Source organism: Petaurus breviceps, unplaced genomic scaffold, assembly GCF_028583685.1.
Source record: "Petaurus breviceps papuanus isolate PSGF00001 unplaced genomic scaffold, PetGlider_PUasm1.0 139, whole genome shotgun sequence".
NCBI lineage: Eukaryota > Metazoa > Chordata > Mammalia > Diprotodontia > Petauridae > Petaurus > Petaurus breviceps.
Genome location: NW_027185697.1, coordinates 10,706,129 through 10,720,805, shown reverse-complemented (window position 1 = coordinate 10,720,805; position 14,677 = coordinate 10,706,129). Strand labels below are relative to the sequence as shown.

At 44.9% G+C, this 14,677-nt stretch overlaps 1 protein-coding gene across 1 annotated transcript in view; it reads right to left on the bottom strand.

The window, feature by feature from the left end:
• Window positions 1-9,178, bottom strand: part of DYSF (dysferlin) — a 235,687-nt gene extending 226,509 nt beyond the window's left edge. Inside the window, exon 1 of the mRNA XM_069067342.1 lies at window positions 8,758-9,178. Within this exon, the coding sequence (XP_068923443.1) occupies window positions 8,758-8,851 (94 nt within the window). The 5' untranslated portion in view covers window positions 8,852-9,178. The remainder of the gene's footprint in view (window positions 1-8,757) is intronic.
• Window positions 9,179-14,677: the final 5,499 nt, after the last annotated feature.

Sequence of the window (14,677 nt, the reverse complement as noted above, 5' to 3'; positions counted from 1 at the left end):
CTCTCCCTCTCCCTCTCCCTCTCCCTCTGTCTCCGTCTCTCTCTCTCCGTGTCTCTCTCTCTCTCTCTCTCTCTCTCTCTCTCTCTCTCTCTCTCTCTCTCTCTCTCTCTCTCTCTCTCTCTCCCTCTCTGGGAATCCCAACATTCTCTTGTTAGGATCTCCAGTTCCACAGCCTTATTCCCCAACTTCTGCGCCTCCCAGTGCTCCCCACACCAAATAGGCTTTGGTTCTCCCCTGAGATGCAGCTCACATTACCTTGGTTTCTTGGAATGCATTCTGTATAGACAGATTTAATCTGTTCCCCATGTTTGGAAGGCTTGAGATAAAGGTTTGAATTCTATCCCTCAAAAAAAAAATTCTTCCAAGGAGGGGTCCATGGGTTTATTAGACTGACTAAGGGGCCCAAGACACAAAGGATTGCAAGCCCTCTAAGGGCAGGCACCATTTCCATTCTGTCTTACTCTCCCCAGGTTTAACAGTTCACATGCCTGGCTTGTAGTGGACACTTTGAGTCTGTTGATTGATCTTACCCCACACTCACTCAGTCTTCCACAGGGGTGTCCACGCAATATGTTAGGGCCCTTCCTCTAGCTCTTCCCTAGACTCAATCAGAGAGCTTGGCACATAATCAATAAACATTAGTTAAGTGCCAGGCAGTGTGTTAAATTCTGGGGGATGAAAAAAAAAGGTACAAGACAATGCTTGTCCTCAAGGAGCTTACAGTCTAATGGGGGAGACAACACACGAACAAATCTATACAAAGCTAGCTACATACAGGATAACTAGGAAATAAGGAATGGAGGGAAGATACTAGAATGAAGAGGGGTTGGAGAAGGCCTCCTGTAGAAGATGGGATTTTGGTTGGGAATTAAAGGAAGCCAGGAAAGTCAGTAGTCTGCGCTGAGGAGGAAGTGCATTCCAGGCACGGGGGCAGCCAGAGAATGCCAAGAGATAGAGGGTCTTGGTGGTGGAACAGCCAGGAGGCCGGTGTCACTAGGTCAAAGAGTATGTGCCAGGGAAGAAGGCTTAAGACTATAATGGTAGGAGGTAAAGGGCTATGAAGGGCTGAATCCCAGGCAGACTATTCTGTTTTTGCTCCTAGAAACAACAAGAAGCCACTGGAGTTTACTGGGGGATGGGGAGACCTGCCCCCTCCCCACCTCTATCTCTGCCTGTTGAAATTCTAAACCAGTCTTCCAACCCGATAAGACCTGTGCTTTAGGAAAATCATTTTAGTAGCTGAATGGAGGCTCTTGCATGCCATTTTCTAGAAAACAGGTCACTGTGATGGCAGGAGACAATGAGGTCATCCATCTGGCTGGAGAAGAGGATGTGTGAGTGGTACAGCGGAAAGAACACAGTCAGAGGACCAGACTTCAAAGCCTACTCTAACCCTTCCTGTGTGACCTTGGACACATCATTTAACCTCTCTGGGCCTCAGTTTCCTCACCTGTAAAATTTAGAGTTGTTCTAGATGGTGTTTAAGTTTCCTTTCAGCTCTAAATCTATGACCCAATGGTTTGCAAAATGCATAGTTCCTTGCATGCAGTAGGCATGTAATAAATGCTTACCAAATGGAATCAATTGGAACTTTACAAGACTAGAGAGGGAACAGCTTGCATAATTAAATGGCTGCCATTGGCCCCGTATTTCTATAATGCAGGAGTCCTTAACTTTTTTCATGTTATAGACCCCTTGGGCAGCAGCCTGATGAAGCCTCTGGACCCTTTCTCAGAAGAACACATTTAAATGAATAAAAGAAAATACATGGGATTATAAAGAAAATCTATTATATTGAAAAAGTTACAAAATATTTCTTTAAAAGTTTATAGATAATAAGGTTAAGAATCTCTGCTGAATGAATAGAAAAACAACTAATGACCTCCCACTCTCATTAACCATTCCCACCTCAGCAGCCCAGAAGACCTGACCAGACCAAAGAAACCTTACAGGAAGACCCTCCTCCCCAGCTCTTCCAGGCTATTTTGAGAAGCAGAGCATGAAATTCCATCCAGGGAATACCAAACTGCCAGTCACATACCAGCAGGTTGGCAAGCTTCATGTAAGAGAGCAGGGCAGGTGGCGGGGGGGAACACTGGGTAGCCTGAACATGGGGAAGCTTGGACACTGGTGAGCTTGGACTTGGGAAAACCTGGACACTGGGGAGCCTGGTCATGGGGGAACCTGGACGCAGAAAAGTCTAGACACTGGGGAGCCTGGTTTTCTGGTTTGGGGGGTGGATTCATCAGTAAAGCCCTAATTAAACTTCCCCTGTCGGTTTTCCCTCTTACATTGATTTTGTCTTTCAGGACGTGTCTGTGACCATATATAGTCACTGTTTGCAGCTGTGCTGGGAAAGAGGAGGAAAGCCTGCTGTCCTCTCGGATTTACTTGTTTTTCTTTTTTACAAGGTTTGACTCACGACCATTGTTCTCTTTCTTCATTTTGATAGATTCTTCCTCTTCCCTTCTCTTCTCCTGAGGACTCCTCCCCCACTCCCAGCCTCGGTCATAAATCCTCACATAGGGAAGAGGGAGACAAGGGAAAGAGACAAAAACTGAGGCAGAGATAGAGAGAGAGGGAAAGGGACAAACAGAGGGAGAGAGCGAGAAAGAGCCAGGAAAGGTTTGGGAAAAGAAGAATGATCACTCTGTCAATTCGCTTCTTAAAAGATATTTCCTTCAGTAGTTCTAACGGTGCTATGAAGACAGTAGGCGGTTAATAAATGCTAGGTGGATTGCCATTGTCTGCCTGCACTGCCCCCTCCCCACCTCTATCCCTGCCTGCTGAAATTCTAAACCAGTCTTCCAAGAACAACCGACCTTCCACTACTGCCCTGATCCCCTTCCCCAGAGTTTGAAGAGGTCTCCTTCCGAGATCCATTATAGCATTGTTTTGGTTTTCACTCTTATACACAACAGATTTTATTTTCAATTCCATTGAACAAGCTTTTATTAACACCTGCCATAGAGAAAGCTTGGGGTTGTGTGCTAGAGAGTACAAAAACAAAACAAAACAGCCCTTGGTTGTCTTTCTGGAGCTCACAGGCGGCTGGGAGAGGAGAGGAGGAAACAACCTAGACCCGAATAATGGAATATAAAATAGAGCGGAGGAATCCGAGGGGAGTGGAGAGGCCAAGCAGTGTGGAGATCCTGGAAGGCTTCCTGCAGGAGGGGGCTCAAGAACTGAGCCTGGAAAAGGACGTAGGGACAAGAGACAGAGGCCAGGATGGGGGCATTCCCCAGGCATAGAGGGGCAGCTGGAACGTGACTACTCAAGGTTTCCAAAATACAACTTGACTTTACCCAAGAAATACATATGCTTCCTCTGGACGCCCCTATTTCTGCCCAGGGTCCCACCAGCCTCCATCCTTCCAGTCACCTGAATGTCATCCTCACTTCCCTCTCTTTAACCCAGCATAGTCAATGAGCTGCCAAGTCCCATCAATTTCACCTCCAGAGCTCCTCTCACATCTGTGCCCAACTCCTCAGAGAGCTGCCGTCCTGGTCCAGGCTCTCATCACCCCTTACCTGGACTCCTGCTCTCCAATCAATCTACGTGTGGCTCCTTTGGAATCACATACAAATTCCTCCCTGGTCATTTCAAGTCCTTCCCAACCTGGCCAACCCATCTAGAATGCATTCCTCTTCCTTTCCACATCTTAGAATCCTTCAAGGTTATGCTAAGGTGCCCTCCTCTCCATGAAACTGCAAGGACCTTCTCCCCGACAAATTACACCTCCATCTCCATCTCCCTCTTCCTTTCCCCCCATCTCTCTCTCCCTCCCTCCTTCCTTTTTTCCCTCTCTTCCTCCCTCCTCTCTTTTTCTCCTTCCCTCCCTCTCTTTCTCTTTCTCTCCCTTTCTCTCCTCTCTCCCTCACTTTCCTCTCCTCAATCTCTCTCCATCTCTTTCTCTGTCTCTCTTCTCTCCCGATCTCAACACACACACACACACACACACACACACACACACATACACACACACACATACGATACTGTCTCCTCTATAGAATGTAACCTGCTTGCAGGAAGGGGTGGCTTCATTTTATCTTGGTATCCCTAGCACCTGATACAGTAGGTGTTTAATCTATGTTAATCAATTGATTGACTGTTAGCCCTGTACCCCCTTCTAAAAGTTAATCTCCTTGAGGGACAAGACTGACTCTAATTCACAGCATCACCAGCTCAAAAATTGAAATCATAGAGATGAACTAGTTCAGACACAGAAAAGGTCAAGAACTCTTTGACTAGACTTAATTTTACAGAGAGAAGGGAAGTGGCTTGCCCAAGGTAACACAGGTCATACTAGCAGAGAAGGAAATAGAATGAAGCCTTTTCCATACTCCCAGACCCCTCAAAGTCAACTACTAGTACTGCATATGTTAAGTATGTTCAACAATTTGTAAAAATGAATTTAAATTAAATGAGGAAAAGTCCTTCCAAGGAGGGAAAAAAAAGTGATTTTTTTATGTCTAGCCTAAATCCTTCATACACAGTGTCTTCTCTCCTGAGGGACAGAGGGAACACAATTAACAAGTCACTCTTGGAACAATTGGTCTTATATTTGCGGACTCTGATGAAGCATGGACCCAGCCACAGACATGTCATCTGAGGATGGTTAAGCCTGGATGAAATTGGAGAGGTTAATCACCAGGAACGCAGGGTTAGGAATTTGTGAGGCCATAGCTATCCCCAGTGATCATTGACCAAATTACAGAGGGGGTGTAATGGCTCCTCTCTGGGCTTCTTACACCCTACATTTGAGCCCCACCCTTTCAGATTCCCTATTAGAATGTAAATGACACAGGGACTTTTTTCCCACTGATATTGGTGTTCTCTGTGCTTAACACATGTCTTGGCACATAGAAAGCAGTACAATAAATGCTAGCTGACTGGCTGAAGAAATTACAGATTCTTGAAGCTTTGAATTAATCAAGATCTAGTGGCCCAATCTTAAGTCATTCCAGGTTTCTTCAGATTTTCCTTCTAACTCTAAGCTTCCATTCCCAGAACCACTGAGTGGAAAGGGACCTGAGAAGGCACCAGGTCCAAAGAGGACCCTTACAACACACCAGCATGTGGCCAGGAGGGGAAGGAGGCAAAATCACTCTTAAAGCAGCCCTCCCTCATGGGATCCTACATCTAGACTTCAAAGAGATTGTAGAGGTCATCTAGTCCAACATTGGTGGTGAAGTGAGTAAAACACCAAGCCTGAAGTTAGGAAGTCTCTTCTTCGTGAGGTCAAATCTTACTTCTTACCATCAATATCTTTTTACTACCATCACCTGTGTGACCTCAGGCAAATCATTTCACCCTGTTTGCCTCAGTTCCCCCATCTGTAAAATGAGCTAGAGAAGGAAATGACAAACCACTCCAGCATCTTTTCCAAGAAAACCTTATATTGGGTCATGAAGAGTAGGACTTAACTGAAATGACTGAACAAGTCTAACATTTACAAATGAGGAAAATGAGTCCCACAGGGTTTAAGTTCAAGGGTGCAAGTTTGAACTAGGCTTGGGAGAACCAGGTTTTAAATTCAATGTGAACATTTACACCTCAGAAATCCACATGCACTAGAAAGTGGAGCAAGATGTATTATGTTGTTGCTTATCTAGACTTAAGAAATCAATGGAGATAATGTTGATCATGCAGATTAAACTTAAAAGTGTGTCCTGTGGAGATTTTTTTTTTCCCAGAGAGCCAGCTGGTAAACACTGAGTGCCTTGTTCAAGGGAACACAGGTAGCAAATGGCAGAAATAGCATTTGAACTCATCTTCCAACTTCTCCCCTCCCTACTCCTTTTCCATTACAACTCTCTACAGCCCAGTGCTCTATTCACGAGGTCATGATGTCCCTGGACAAATAAGGAAACTGAGGTCCAGAAAGGATGTTACTTATCCACAGTCACACAATGAGTTAATAACAACCAACAACTTAAATGAATTTATGTATAGCTATACTTGCTTGCTCATTATTCACTTTTTTCTTCCCTGGGTTCTTAATCCAAGAGGTCAATGGATAGATTTAAGGAAATCCTTGAACTCAGATGAGAAATGAATATATATGTATACATACATATATGTATCTATATCTGTCTGTGTGTATATTTGCATGTATGTATATCTTTCAATCACATTGCCACAGAGCCTGGCACATAATAGAATAAGCTCTAATAAATGCTTATTGATTGATAAAATTCATTTCCTTTGTCAGTCAGTCAATAAGCATATTGTTGTTCCCACTTCTGATTCTTCATCACCTCTTCTTGGAACTTTATTGGCAGATACCAAAGTGATTTGCCCTTTCCTTCTCCAACTCATTTGACAGATGAGGAAACTGAGGCAGAGGGTTTAAGTGACTTGCCAGGGTCACCCAGTTAGTAAGTGTCTAAGGACAGATGTGAACTCACAAAGAGAAGTTGTGATTCCAAGCCCAATACGCCATCCACTGTGCCACCTAGCTGCCAAGAAATGCTTAGGCTTTTATTAAGCACCTATTATGTGCCAAGCTTAGTGCTAAATATTGAATATACAAAGAAAGACAAAAGACAATCCCTGGCCTTGAGGAACTCGAGCTCTAAGGAGCAGACAATACACAAACAACCTGGTGCTAACAGGCTAAATACAGGATAAATAGGAAATAATTAACCGAGGGAAGGCACTCACATTCAGAAGGGCTGGGAAAGGCTTCCTGTACAAATAAGAAGTTTAGCTGGAACTTTAGGGAAGCCAGGAGACAGCAGGGTGTAGCTTATTTGATTCATTTAAAGCATCATGATAAGAAGGGTTCCACTGGCTCCACCAAACTGCCCACAGATCCATGGCAGCACAGAAGTCAAGAGCCTCGGTCACGTCTGCTAGCGCCCTCCTAGCTCAGGTCTAGGCAGGGCACTCTGCCTACCACCTGCCCATGGCCCCCCACGAGGACAAAGCAAAGTTCTCTGCTCGCGCTTCGGAGTCCCCCACACTTTAATGCTGTCCTCCCATTCCAGATTCATCTACTTCTTGTCTCTTCCCCTTCGTTTTATTTTTCTTAACCAGACCCATGATTCCATGGATATAGGAATCATCTAGGGAGGAAAATCCCTCCACCAAGGCAGAACCAAACCTTCTTTGTAAATTATAGACTTAAAGAATTGACTAAAGCCCAGAAAAGTGAAGTGACTTATTCAGGGTCACACAGCCAGGATGTATCAGGGTGGGACTCAAACACAGGTCTTCCTGGCTTTCAAGGCTAGCTCCCAGTCCAAGTTATCTCCACCCTCATGCTTACCTCCAGCCCAGGAAGGCTACTCACACTCCCATTTCCTGCCTTCCTGTCTTTGCTCAAGCTGTTCCTTATATCTGGAGTATGTTCACTCTCCCCTTCTCCCCTCCCTAGTCCTTTTCCATTACAACTCTACAGCCCAGTGCTCCCAATGCCCTATTGTCAGGGGTGTGTTGGTAAATGTTTAACAACCAGCTCCCTCCAAAAAAAAAAAGGTCTGGAGGACACACTTTTCGGCTTAACTTGAATTACTAAAATTTTCTCCATCACTTTCATAACTCTAGACAATCCACAAAACAATCGATCTAGCCCTGATATTTAGGTTTGTTTATTTTCTGAGGAGTAAATGTAACAAGTGACTCATACAATCAATTGCCCCAAAAGCCTTCACTGAATTAATGGTCTTGCCCCATCAACTTCAGAGTCAGTTGCTTACACCTCTATAATTCACTTTCTCTGTGATATTTTTATTATCATTATTTGTGTAACTACCATATTGCCACCATCACTAGCAGATAAATTCTGAGAGAAAGAATAATATCTTACTTAAACCTTGTGTCTCAGCCAGAGTTTATTAGGCTGCTCCACATCAGATGTTTAAAGAATGTTTATTGTACCCAAGATCATCCATATTAATTAAATAAATGGTTAATAATTAAATAATTAAAGATAAATTATAATTCAAATTAATTCATTCAGGAGACTTTGATTATAGTCACGACAGAGGAACTAAAGGAGCTGTTGGGTCTCAGCAGGATCTCACACTAAGCCTCAGTTTCCTCATATGTAAAAATGAGGGGATTGGACCAGAGCAGGGATTCTTAATATCCTGGGGGTCATAGACTCCTTGAGTAGTCAGAGGAAGCCTATGGACCCCTCCTCAGAAGAATGCTTCTTCATGAGTAAAATAAAGTGCATAGTATTACAAAGGAAACCAATTATACTAAAATGGTTATCGATTTTTTTTTAATCAAGATCAGGGGTTCCAGGTTAATAACATCTTCTCTATAAGATGGGCAGCCGCTAAAGGACTGGCAGAATTTTAGGGACGGCAGGGACCTCAGCTGCCATCTATCCTATTAAGATGTCTCTGGACTTTTTACCATCCAAGTTCTTGAGCCCCCTGAACTCTACACACAGATCCCTTGCAGGTAGTGAGGTCTCCAGGTTAAGAATCCCTGAGCTAAACTGTCTCTGCGAAGTCTCTGTGCCCAAACTTGATCTCCATACCATCTCCCAGCTGTGACATTCTCTATTCTAGGAACTCTTCCACCTCTCACCCCGTATGTTTAAAGTCCCTTCTCCCAGCTCTGACCTTCTGGGCTCCCAGCCCTTCCAGCTCTCTCTAACTTTGGGCTCTTACGGGCACTGTTCTGGCGTCCTAAGTCCCTTCTAAGTTTGGCAGTGCCAGTAGGACAGTATCGCCCCAAGACGCCGCTCCCTGGGGGTCTTGGCCTGGCCCTCTCCTGTCGGCCGCCCCGGGCTCTCACCTCGGAAAGTCAAGCTGGCCACGGGATCGCTGTGCCGGTCCTTCTTCTCCACACTGGGGAGGTTGATGGCCCGCTGCAAGAGGCAGCAAAGCATGGCTCCGAGGCGAATATCCCGGCAGTCCGGGACGCAAGTGAGGGAGAGAAAGAGGGGCCGGCGTAGGCACGGGCACGGGAGACCGGGGCTGGCCCAAACCAGGCGTCCAGGGAGAGCCGGGCCAGCCGGAGCCTGGTGAGGGCAGCGCTGGGGGCGGGCTGGGCAGGGCAGGGAGGGAGGGAGAGCCGGCGGCCACTCGGGGCCAGTCGGAGGAGGCTTTGCCACAGCGGCCGCGCCTGCCAGGGAGGAGGACACCGGACACCCGCGGGGCGGGGCCCTGCTGGGTCACCGGAGGGAGGGGCGGGGTCCGAGGCTCTTCCACTCCCCGGGGTACTGGTACCACCTCCCCGCGCGCGCCTGGGACGGGGTCGAGACCCGCTGGGGACCGTGGGATTGCAAAGCGCGTCCTGGGGGTACCCTGGCTGGCCTGGGCTGGGAGAAAGGGAGGCGATCCTCCTCTGCTGGAGTTTACAGCCTTACGGGGAGATAAGGGCGAGCCACACACGCGAGGAAGAAGTTACTGTGATAATTGGAACCGAGCACGGAGCTGGAAGCTGCGAGCTGGAAGGAAGGACCCGAGAAGGGGAAGGAAAAGCAAGGGGAGACCATGGGGAGGGGAGAGGGAGACCAGGCCAGCCAGGAGTCCAAGCAGGGAGTTGGAGCTGAAGGGAACCTCAAAGGTCAGCTGCTCCAGCGCCGGCCCCCCCTTACTTTACAAATAAGGAAACTGAGGCCAGCGAGGTTAAGTGATCTATCCACCGTCCAATGGGAGGCAGATGCATAGAATCTGAAACCACCTCCTGTGATTACAGGCTCTCCCGCTGCCTTCTTCAGACAGAGATAGGCTTCTCTCTTTGCCTTTGACACTTACTAGTGTGTGACACTCAGCAAGTCACTTTACCTCTCTATGCCTGTTTTCTCCTCTGTCAAGCATAATAACACTAGTAGTACAATGATCTAGTTAGACTCCACTGCAATGAAGTCTGGAAAGTGCTTCACAAACCTTAAAGTGCTGCCCCTCCAATCAGAAGCCCCAGAGAAATCCCCAAGGCATCGAACAATAATCATTAAGAATGATATAGGGTTTCCCTTATGTCTTGCCCAGAAAGTCAGGCCGCTGGAGCCAGATGTCTACTGCTTCCTATATCAGCTGCCCTCCGAGGTCAGTTACAGTTTTTGTCTCCACTTAGCAAATGAGAAAGTGGACGTTCAGACAAATTAAATAGCCAAGGTAACAGAGCAGAGAGAAGATTGGAACTCAAGTCTTTCCTGACTCCAAATGCAGGTCCCCTCTCCCAGTCTGCCTTTTCCTTAGAGTAAGACCACACAGTCTGGTGCTTCACCATGTCCTGCCAGGTTGATCTCTCCAAGGTACCTTCTGGAACAGAGTCCTGCTGGGACAGGGCACACAGGAGGTACACTGCAGATGGAGTGAATTTATCAGAAGAAGGAATCACTGAAAGCAATACCTCCATTTTTCATAACTGCACACTCCCCTCACCAGTGTAGATCACAACCCTTGTATATCTCAGGAGGTAATGACCAGCATCCCTTGTCAACTTAGAATAAACCGAGGCCAGAGAAATGAAGTCACTGGCCCAGGATCAAAAGCCCATAAGTAAATGAGTCAGGATTGGAATCCAGGCCTTCCTGTCTCTGGGTCCAGCACTCTACAGACTGCCCTAAAGTTGCCTCTTACCTTGGCACCACAAGGTGGTGGAAAAGGAGGCTTTGGGGGAGTGGAGTCGGGCTCCCAGCTCAGATTCCCTACTTCCCCCTGTCCCTTTAGTCTTTGCAGACTTGGTTAGAGTGATCCTCAGATGAGTTAAGAGAAAAAGCAGAGCTCTGCACACAGTAGATGTTTGACAAATGACTTGGATTGCTAGCATAGGAAGACCTACCATAGTTTGTTCTCGTCTGGCAGAGCCTTTGAAGGCCCAGGGAGCCCTCCATAACAGGACATGGAGGCAAGAGACTAATAAAAAATATATGGGCTGGCCCATTCCCGGGCTACAAGAGACCAGCATCCCCAAATTCCTTTGTAAGTCTGCTCTTTGTAAATCTGATATTAATAGGATCAGGGTGATTTGACAAAGCCCCAGGTCAGCTCTAAAGTTTATTTCATTGTCCTTTCTCGGGCTGCTGTAGTAGCCTCCTAAGAACTCCCCAGCTCCAGTCTCTCCCCTCTCCAATCCATTCTTCAGAGTAACACAGAAGCCAAGATAATCTTGCTGGGGACTCAGGTATGATCATAAGAGGATAGATTTAAATCTGAAAGGTGAAATCTATTACAACCCTCAACTTCAAGTGGGAAAACAGAGGCCCACAAAGGGTAGTGACTTGCCCGAGAAGACCCAGATCAAAGGTGATAGAGCCAGGATTCCAAACCAGGTCCTCTGACTTGAAATCCAGTGTGCTTTTCACTGCATGTCACTCTCCTGCTCAAAGGTTTTCTATGGCTCCCTATCAACCATAGACAAAATGTCTAGGACAAAATACCAATTGTTCAGTCTCGTTCGAAGACCTTCACAGTCTGGTTTTAACACTTTCTTACACATGACTCCCTCTCATGCTCTCTCTAGATCTTCCTCCTCCTCCCATTTGGTAAGTCCTCCCCCATGCCTAGAATATACTGCTGCCTCCTTTCTTTCTTTCACAGTTTTTGCTTATGGTCACTCACAGACCAGATGACAAGCCAGGAGAGTAGTATATACACTGATTCTTGGATCATGCCACCTTGGGAGAACTGAAAGTTTACAGGTCTCTAGAAGTATCTCTGAAAACAGCTGCACAAAAGCCCTGAAACTTGGGACCATGTGCCCTCCACCCTGGAAGCAGAAAGCCCCTGGGGTGAGAGGTGGCAGCTGCTACATGGTTGCCTCTGGAGCTCCTGATCTGCAGATTGTAGGGGGACCAAGTGACCATTCAGAGGATAATTGTTCTTGCTTTGATCTGCTTGGATCTGTGTCCACAGTCTTGGGCAGTGGTCCTGGGATGAGAAATGCCAGTGTGCCAGAGCTTGTGGTGGCTGTAGAGAGGGCAAAAACCCCAGAAATTTGGCACACTACTTTCTCCACTCTGGAAGAAGAGTTCTACCACAACACAGAGCTCAAAAGTCAAGTAGTTGGCTGGCAAGATGAGCAAGCAAAGGAAGCACTATCAGACCACAGAATCCTTTTTTGGGGACAAAAAGGATCAAAAGATGGAACCAGAAGAAGACAAAAAAATCAAAACTCCTGCATCAAAAGCTTCCAAGAAAAGTATGAATTGGTCATAGGCCATGGAGGAGCTCAAGAAGGATTTTGAAAATCAAGTAAGAGAAGTGGAGGAAAAATTGGGAAGAGAAATGAGAATGATGCAAGAAAATCATGAAAAGCGAGTCAACAGCCTGCTAAAGGAGACCCAAAGAACACTGAAGAAAATAACACCTTAAAAAATAGATTAATTCAAATGGTAAAAGAGGCCCCAAAAGCCAATGAGGAGTAGAATGCCTTAAAAAGTTGAATTGGTTGGGGCAGCTAGGTGGTACAGTGAATATAGCACCAGCCCTGGAGTCAGAAGGACCTGAGTTCAAATCTGGCCTCTGATACTTAACCCAAAAACTAGCCTTGTGACTGGGCAAGTCACTTAACCCCAATTGCCTTCCAACAAAAAAAAAGTCAAATTGGCCAGATGGAAAAAGAATTTCAAAAATTCACTGAAGAGAATAATTCCTTCAAAATTAGATTAGAGCAAATGGAAGCTAATGACTTTATGAGAAACAAAGATACTATAAAACAGATCCAAACAAATTAAAAAATAGAAGGCAATGTGAAATATCATAGTTATAAAAACCACTGACCTGGAAAATAGATCCAGGAGAGATAATTTTAAAATTACTGGACTACCTGAAAGCCATGATCAAAAAAAGAGCCTAGAAATCATCCTTCAAGAAATTCTCAAGGAAAAATGCCCTGATATTCTAGAACTAGAGGGCAAAATAGAAATTGAAAGAATTCACTGATTGCCTCTTGAAAAAGATCCCAAAAAGAATACTCCTAGGAATACCATAGCCAAATTCTAGAGTACCCAGGTCAAGGAGAAAATACTACAAGCTATCAGGAAGAGACAATTTGAGAACTGTGGAAACACAATCAGGGTAAAACAAGACCTAGCAGCTTCTACATTAAGGGATCAAAAGGCTTAGAATATGATATTACAGAAATCAAAGGAGTTAGGATTAAAACCAAGAATCACCTACCCAGAAAAACTGAGTATAATGCTTCAGGGGAAAATACGGTCATTCAATGAAATAGAGTACTTTCAAGTACTCTTTTTTTTTTAAGCAATTGGGGTTAAGTAACTTGCTCAAGGTTACATGGCCAGTTATTTCTGGGTGTGGTGCTAAGTATCTGAGCCCGGATTTGATCCCCAGGTCATCCTGACATTGGGGCTGGTGCTCTTACTTGCTGAGCCACCTGGCCACCCCACTTTCAAGTACTCTTGATGAAAAAAAAAACAGAGCTGAACAGAAAATTTGACTTTCAAATACATGAAGCAAGAGAAGCATGAGAAGGTAAACAGGAAAAGGAAATCATAAGGAACTTATTAAAGTTGAACTATTTACATTCCTACATGGAAAAATGATAAGTGTAAGTCATGACACTTTTCTCAGTATGAAGATAGTTGAAGGGAATACATGTGTATATATGTATACATACATGTGTATGTATAGGAGGATGTATGTGTGTATAAACTCATACCTGAGTGTGTGTATATGTATGTACATGTATACATAGACAGAAGGCATAGGATGAGTTGAATAGGAAGGGATGATATCTAAAAAATAAAATCAAGAGGTGAGAGAGGAACATAATGAGAGAAGGAGAAAGGGAAAGATAGAATATGGTAAATTATCTCATATAAAAGAGGCAAGAGAAAACTGTTACAATGGAGGGGAAGAACAGGAAGGTGAAAGGGAATGGATCAACCTTACTCTCATTGAATTTGGCTTAAGGAGGGAATAAGATACACACTCAATTGGGTATCTTACCCTACAAGAAAGTAGGGGGGAAGGGGATAAGAGGGGGGAAGATAGAAGGGAAGGCAGATTGGGGAAGAGAGTAGGTAGAAGCAATCACTTTTGAAAAGGGACAGGGTCAAAGTAGAAAATAGAATAAGTTGGAGGGGGTGGAAAAGGATGGAGGGAAATATAGTTAGTCTTTCACAATATAACTACTATGGAAACGTTTTGCATAACTACACATGTACAACCTATATTGAATTGCTTGTCTTCCCAGTGGGGGTGAGTGAGGAGGGAAGAAGGGAAAGAATCTGGAAATCAAAGTTTTAAAAACAAATGTTTAAAAAAATTGTTTTTACATGCAACTGGGAAATAAGATATACAGTCACTGGGGTATAGAAATCCATCTTGCCCTACTAGAAAGTTGGGGGGAGGAGGGAGAGGATATAAGAGACAGCAGATTGGGGGAAGGAATATTCAGTAGGCTCACTATCTTAGGGTGGGGGATAGAGGAAAGACAGGGAGAAAGTAACTCAAAATCTTCTGGAAATGAATGTTGAAAACTAAAAATAAATAAAAGGTTAAAAAAAGGCAGACTAGGTCAAATGATAAAAGAGGTTCAAAAAGTCAATGAGGAGAAGAATGACTTGAAAAGCAGAATTGGTCAAATGGGGAGGGGGGGAGGTACAAAAATTCACTGAAGAAAATAATTCCTTAAAAATCAGACAATAGACTGGCTGTTTAACCTTGAGCAAGTTACTTAACCCCAATTGCTTTAAAAAAAAAAAACTACTTGGTACTGTCTGAGGAATAGAGGAGTGGAT